General features: G+C 42.1%; 1 protein-coding gene across 1 annotated transcript; it reads right to left on the bottom strand.

Annotated features, from left to right (window-relative positions):
- Window positions 1-4,126: 4,126 nt before the first annotated feature.
- LOC135475962 (uncharacterized) lies at window positions 4,127-5,882 on the bottom strand. The gene has a single exon (XM_064755940.1). It carries the CDS (start codon window positions 5,880-5,882, stop codon window positions 4,902-4,904), a length of 981 nt encoding a protein of 326 aa, XP_064612010.1. The 3' UTR covers window positions 4,127-4,901.
- Window positions 5,883-8,009: the final 2,127 nt, after the last annotated feature.

The following is an 8,009-nucleotide window of genomic DNA, read 5'->3' on the forward strand; positions in this document are numbered from 1 at the left end:
TCTGTAATCCCACCAACAACACCATTAGCAATAAAGTCCAATGTATCCCCATCAACAGCACCACCATCATTTAGGCCTTCTGTAATCCAATCAACAACATCATTAGCAAAAACGTTCTATGTATCCCCATCAACAGCACCACCATCATTTAGGTGTTCAGTAATTCAATCAACAGCATCATTAGCAATAAAGTTCTATGTATCCCCATCAACAGCACCACCATCATTTAGGTGTTCAGTAATTCAATCAACAACATCATTAGCACTAATGTCCTACGCATCCCCATCAACAGCATCACCATTATTAAGGTGTTCAGTAATCCCTCCAACAGCACCATTAGCAATAAAGTCTTATGATAATCCCATCAACAGCACCACCATTATATAGATGTTCTGTAACCTCGTCAACAGCACCGTCATCAGTCAGATATTCAATAACCTTATCAACAGCACCACCACCAATCAGACGTTCTGTAACCTCATCAACAGCACCACCATCAATTATAGATGTTCTGTATCCCCATCAACAGCACCACCATCAATTATAGATGTTCTGTAACCTCATCAACAGCACCACCATCAATTAGGAGTTATGTAATCCCACCAACTACACCATTAGATCTCAAGCTTTATGTATCCCAATGAACATCACCATCAATTAGGTGATCTATATCCCCATCAACAGCACCATTAGCAATGGCGTTTTATGTATTCCAATCAACAGCACCACGATCAATTAGATGTTCTGTAACCTTATAAACAGCGCCATCATAAGTTAGATGTTCTGTAGCCTTATCAACAGCACCAACATCAATTAGGTGTTATGTAATCCCATCACCAATACCGGTAGCAATAGAGTTTTCTATATCCCCACCAACAGCACCACCATCAGTCAGATGTAATTCCTTTAACAATACCATCAGCAAAAATGTTTTATGTATCCCAATCAACAGCACCGTCAATTAGGTGATCCATAACCCCATAAACAGCGCCATTAGCAGTAAAATTTGATGTATCCCAATCAACAACACCATCATCAATTAGGTGTTCTGTGTTCCCACCAAGAGGAGCATCATCAGTCAGATTTATTCCGATCAACAACACCATCATCAAATTTGGGTTTTTTTCACCTCATCAACAGCACCATTAGAGGTAGAGTTTTATTTATTGATTAATTTCATTGGTATTGTACGTCGTACTCAATAATGCTCCTCTCTATACGACGGCGGCCTTTAAAATTTTATATATCCCAGTCGATGGCACCATGACCAGTGAGGTGTTTATGCCTTTAAATAGAACCAATACAACTTAAATGTTGATCATTAATTGCATCAGTTAATTTTCATCTACTTGAATGTTTACCTAGACACTTTTATAACGATTATCACAACAGTAAGGCTGCAATAGTGTCGAAGAGGCGTTAAGCCATAATCATTCATTCATTCCGATTATGAACTGTATATTTGTTGTTAGATTTATTACCGAGTGTGTATTATTGTAAGTAGTGTAAATATTATATCTGTGAAACGTATCGAGCTCCTCACAATAAAGACACCATATGAGCACTCTCGATAAAAGCCTTGTTTTGATGTCTTCACTAAACAAGGTGGCGTACACTTACAAGTGACGCGTGGACTGGGATTGTTCATTAAAGTCAAATGTTAATATCCGACTACAGCAATACCGGATGCAGATACATTCTATTACGCCTGTCATATTTGGCCCCTGTACAAATATAGCTATGCAGTTGTCCATCAAAATCGATCAGCCAAATCCAAGCGCATTTTTGCTATAATTGTAGAATAGTCCACAAAGCATCAGCCTTCTCTATCCACGTTTCACCATTTAAAATTTGTAATAAAGTTCGTAAATTCATAATGCAATACGTTTTATAACAAACTTAAGAATAAATTTAACACTATAAATAGTACATCTACCAATCTAATATTTTCTGAGATGTAATTATTTGGGCGATTCTAAAATAAGAGCAAAAATTCTATTACAGGATGTGCGATGACAGATTTTTTCCCAAAATCTCCGATGTAATCTAAACAATGCCCTGTTAATCATTGATTGCCCTTAATAACATAAAATCTTGCCATTTTTGGCACAGAAAATCAAAAACCTATATATCTACCTCATTTTATGAACTTGTTGCCGTGTAATACATTACCTATCGATATAAATTTTCCCTATACAGTATTAATTATACTACCTTGGCAACTCTTCAATTATTCATAGACGCTGATTAGCCAACACGATTATATGTCTCAAAAAGCTAGGAATATGCTATTACAAGTTGACAAGAGAAATGAGATGAATGTTTGTTCTATTTATTTTGATTCACCATTCAACACCATTCAACAAAGTAAGCAGTATAGTATTATAAATACCTAAACATTATACTTATTTCCGTCTGGCATACAACCCAAGCTCCCTTGCGTAATTTGTGCAACAGCCCTCCACAATATCAGGTTTACGTAGATGCCACAATATCAGGATTACATAGATGTCACAATATCAGGAATACATAGATGCCACAATACCAGGATTATATAGATACCACAATATTAGGATTACATAGATATCACAATACCAGGATTACACAGATGCCACAATATCAGGATTACATAGATGACAATACCAGGATTACATAGATGTGACAATATCAGAATTACATAGATGCCACATTATCAGAATTACATAGATGCCACAATATCAGGATTACATAGATGTCACAATATCAGGATTACATAGATGTCACAATATCAGGATTACATAGATGCCACAATATCAGGATTACATAGATGCCACAATATCAGGATTACATAGATGCCACAATACCAGGATTACATAGATGCCACAATGTCAGAATTACATAGATGCCACAATACCAGGATTACAAAGATGCCACAATATCAGGATTACATAGATGCCACAATACCAGGATTACATAGATGCCACAATATCTTGATTACATAGATGCCACAATATCTGCTTTACATAGATGTGATAAGTTTCATTTCCCTAAAACTGTTCTTTCATGCTTTAAGGATGTTCTGGACTGTAGCATTAGTTGGTTCGCTGGTGTTCCATGCTGTACTCAAGAATATTTCACATATGCGGAGAAACTGGAGTATCCAGAGTGATCCACCGACCTTTGCATAAAAAATGACTTCTCTGTTAAGCTTTTTGTATTTCACCACTGTACTGACGGCCCATTTGAAAATACAGGGTCCATGCCGTCAAAGTGCTGCCGTCACTGAAATATCATACCAAAGACACCAGACAAGACACCTCACCCAGTCGCATACTGAAACCGGGGAACCAGTCCTGTTTCCCTTGCTAAACCTATCAGTGCTGAGCGTAAGGCGAGACAGCAACAAGCACCATTTTTAAAGTCTTTGGTATAGCCCGATCCAAGTTTGATCCCAGGTCGGAGGACTTCGAGGCGGATACTCTAACTATTGGGTCATCGAAAAGAGGCGGATACTCTAACTATTAGGTCACCGAAAGGAGGCGGATACTCCAACTATTAGGTCACCGAAAAGATTCCATACCGGTGTTGGATTATCAATCAGAATTCTAATTCTCCATACAAGAATTGTTTATTTACTTATTTATTTGAGCATTTTTTAACGCCATCCTCAAGAATGTTTCACTCATACGATGTCGTTCATAGGCAGAAGAAAACCGGAGCGAGTTAGTGACGAACTTTAATTTTTCCTACGAGTGAAGTATAGATTTGCATATCGTTGGTGGAAGGCAAGTGCATGGTCTTCAAAGAACGTTAAACTGAGCAACGACCACACCAGCGTCGTTGATCGCTTATTGCGTCCTCAGAAGCACTGAAAACTGGGGAGCACCCGAACTGACAGGTCTGAACCCGCGCCTTGCATGTGTTCCAGCGACTGAAAGGCAAGCGCCTCCAATCATGATGTTGGCTTCCCCCACATACGCAGAATGAACGGAACAGTCAACGTATGAGATTCTCACAGTGGATAGTCAATCCCATTGTGAATAGCTTGATATTACATTTACAGTCCATGGAGTCATTTGTTACATTTTCACAGCCCATGGAATCAGATATTACATTCTCAAGTTCATGTAGTCAGGTATTACATTCTTTTTACAAGTCCATGGAATCAAATATTACATTCTGACAGTTGATAGTCGGATGTTACATTCTCAGAGTGGATAGCCAGATATTATTTTCACACAGTCCATGGAGTTACATGTTACACTTTCACAGTCCATGCATTTAAATATTCCATTCTCACAGTCCACGGAGTCAGATGTTACATTCTCACAGCGAGTCAATGACGCCAGATATTACCTTCACATAGTCCGTGGAGCCAGATATTAGATTTTCACAGCTCTTGGAATCAGATATTGCATTGTCATAGTCCATGAGTTAGATATTACATTCTCATAGTCCATGAGGTCAGATATTACATTTTCTGTGTCCATAGTGACTCGCGTGTAGATGTCTGTTTTGAATGTGAGAAATTAAACGACAATGGCGATTAACCAAAACAACAAAAACAATCATTTATCCGCATCCTCTAGATGTACAAATTTTAATTTACAATTTAAACATGCCAGTCCTTGACCAAGGCCTGTAGATAACTCCATATAAAATTCTCTGTTTAGATTATTTTCATATAATAATCTATACTCGCATCAGAGAAACTGTATTGTTAACATAATGAGTGAGTCTTTCGGTTACAAGTAATGTATAATGCACGGTCCCACAATGTGTCATCATCAATGCATACAATAAGACCTGAAATTAAAGCACACATTGGTCCGTCTTGAAAAACGTCCCTATACATGTGCGAATGCAGTAACATTGTTGTGCTCCATCGTCCCGTTCTCGTGTTTCATACCAAACCGTTGTAATTACTGCCGAATTACATCATTGTCCCATTTCGGAGACCAGTCTGGTCCATTCGGTTCGCCATCGTCAAAATCATACTTCACTACTCCACAAAGCCTCTTGGCGTCCTCCGATCGGCCTATCTCGGGCATTTCAGTAATGGCTGGAATATCAATAAATCCTTCCGGCGGTGATTTGGGGAAAAGTACGACATACTGAGATGCTCGATGGGCTGTTAATACAAGTCTGTTGTATGCATCAACTTTCTTTTCGATATCTTTTTCCGGCGCCCAAATCGCTGGTGTCATGCAGACGAATACAACTCTGCGCCATCTACCGGCGTGTTGTCTCCCCTGAAGGGCACGTGCGTTGGCGTGGACAAGTCGTGAGTCCCATAGCACCATTCCTCCCCTTGGTACAGGCACTCTTTTGAGCTTACACCCTCGCTCTTCAAACCACAAAGTGTCATCTTTCTGCAGCCTGCAGGACATCACGTTCGGGATCCGAATGTTAAAGTCAGGTTTAGCTTCCTTGAATTCTTCCAGGAGGTTGTGGGATCCTTCGATGACGCAAAATGTCCAGTCGTCTTCGTCAGCCGTCTCCAGGTAGACTGCCCCTTGGTAAGAGTGTAGACCTCGTTGTTCCGGGAACTGGTCGACATGGAGCCAGTGTTCGCCGGGGGTGTGGAAAGGTTCTTCGCCACCCTCCGGCGGACGCCCTACAGCGATGGCGTCCACACTACTGAGCAACTTATCTGTGCCCCACAGCTTGGAAAAAACGGGCTTTGCGGCAAGCCGGACTCTCCAGGACGGGTCAGAGTAACCGATGCTGTAATGATGGATGATCGAGTTGTAGGAGCGGGGCCACGCGCCTTTCTCTGTAAACTCGGACAGCCATTCGTCATACTGAGCAACACAACTTTGGCATAGCGAGCCTTCTAACACGCCCTCAACGACTGTCATGCCTTTTGTCTTCAGCTCATCCCGATGTCTCTCAGTAAACATTTTGGAAGTTCAAAGCCTGCAAGAAAATAATAAAGAAGAAAGTACTCAACGGCACCACGAATAACAGTTGAACGACGGAGACGTTTATATTTATTTATTTCATTGGTGTTTTACGCCGTAGTCAAGAACATTTCACTTATTCGACGACGGCCAGTATAATGGTGGGAAGAAAACTGGAAGAGCCCGAGGGACACCCACCACCATCCGGAGGTTGCTGACAGACCTTCTCACGTTCGACGGCCGGACAGGAAGTCATCACGAACCGGACTTGAACTCATAGCCACCGTATTGGTGAGAGGGCCCTGGGTCATTGTGCCTTGCGGGCACGCTAATCATGGAGGCTACCCGAAGACGCTTATAATTTTTACATATAGGTTTCCTTGTTGTGGGCGCACCGTTAGTTCAGGAGCACACCAGTCTATGTAGGGCCTACGTTATTGTCGGTTGAATGCATCTTCTGATTCTGAATCATTCTTATCCGTATATACATGCGACTATGTCCGTTGCGTGTGACGAAACCGACCGACACAAGAGATGTCTTATCAGAGTCAGGTCAAGGGCGGGGTAGTGAATAACGGCACATAAAGGATCTTCGCTATAATCGGGATGTGTGGTCAGTCGTACCAAAACATGAGACGTCTTTCTCAAGGCTAGGAGAGGATGTGTAGCCCGTACTACCAACACATGCTGGAGGATGTGTAGCCAGTCATACCAACATATGAGATGTTTTCCTCAAGGCTATGCAGGATTGTGGCCTGTCATACCGACACATGAGATGTCTTCCTCAAGGCTAGGGGAAGGATGTGTGGTCGGTCATACCGACACATGAGATGTCTTCCTCAAGGCTAGGGGAAGGATGTGTGGTCGGTCATACCGACACATTAGACGTCTTCCTCAAGGCCTGGGGAACGACGTGTGGTCGGTCATACCGACACATGAGACGTCTTCCTCAAGGCCTGGGGAACGACGTGTGGTCGGTCATACCGACACATGAGACATCTTCTGCAAGGCTAGCCAGGATTTGTGGTCTGTCATACCGACACATGAGACATCGCTTCCTCCAGGCTAGGTGCAGAATATGACCACTCATACCGACACATGAAGCGTCTTCCTCAACGCTATGCGGAGTATGTGACCAATCATACCGACACAGGACACGTCTTCCTCAAGTTTAGGGGACGGACATGTGTGTCCCCTTCCTAGGGGAAGGATGTGTGGTCGGTCATACCGACACATGAGACGTCCTCATGGCTAGGAGAAGAATGTGTGGATAATAGTACTGACACATGAAAACGTATGGACATATCATCAGGGATGTCGGGGCCAACAGCATTGCCATTCACTTAAATCCTGACACATAAGCCTATAAAGAAGCTACATGGCCCACGGAGTTTGTTAGCTAATTATCCACGAGCAAGGAGAGACTATAGATGCTGCGATCTCTATGGAATCTACATTCAAGCAACAGTAAGATGTTGCTCCAGCTTAAATGCTCCACCTTAAAAGTCAGAGTATATTGCATCAGTATGGGCGGGAGAAGTTGCAACATTACAGACACATAGTAAAAATACACAGCTGTTACCATTCGTTTTATTGAGGAAACGGTGCAAAACGACTTATATCTTGCAAAATTCCCGTCATTGAGTCACTTCACGTACCACTATCTCTTCGTTAGCGAAGGTGAAGAAGTACGTGGGGTTACTTTTTGAGCAGGCTATAACATGGAACATTACACTGACTCTAAACCACATCTCGCTATACCTAGTTTATGGTCAAAACTTCAATCACAAACTCAAGAATATTTCACTTATACAACGGCGACCAACACTGTGGTGGGAGGAAACCCGGCAGAGCCCGGTGAAAACCCACGACCAACCGCAGGTTGCTGCAGACCTTCCCGCGTACGGTTGCACATTTCGAATTTCAACTAAGGTCAAAACTGGCTGAGTGGAATCGTCCCCTACATTTGACTGACAATATCCTGGCTGTTGTCAGATGTAGGCCTATGTATGATAAGAAGAATGGTGTAGGAGACCTACATGGCTGATATCCAATATTGCTAGTTATACGTGTAACACATACATACAGTTACAGCTGTCCCTACGCCCTGACAGACTTAACTGACCA

Source organism: Liolophura sinensis, chromosome 9 (genome assembly GCF_032854445.1).
Source record: "Liolophura sinensis isolate JHLJ2023 chromosome 9, CUHK_Ljap_v2, whole genome shotgun sequence".
In the NCBI taxonomy this organism is placed as follows: domain Eukaryota; kingdom Metazoa; phylum Mollusca; class Polyplacophora; order Chitonida; family Chitonidae; genus Liolophura; species Liolophura sinensis.

Coding starts and splice junctions, on each gene's coding strand:
- LOC135475962 (XM_064755940.1), bottom strand. CDS start 5,882: ATGTTTACTGAGAGACATCGGGATGAGCTGAAGACAAAAGGCATGACA.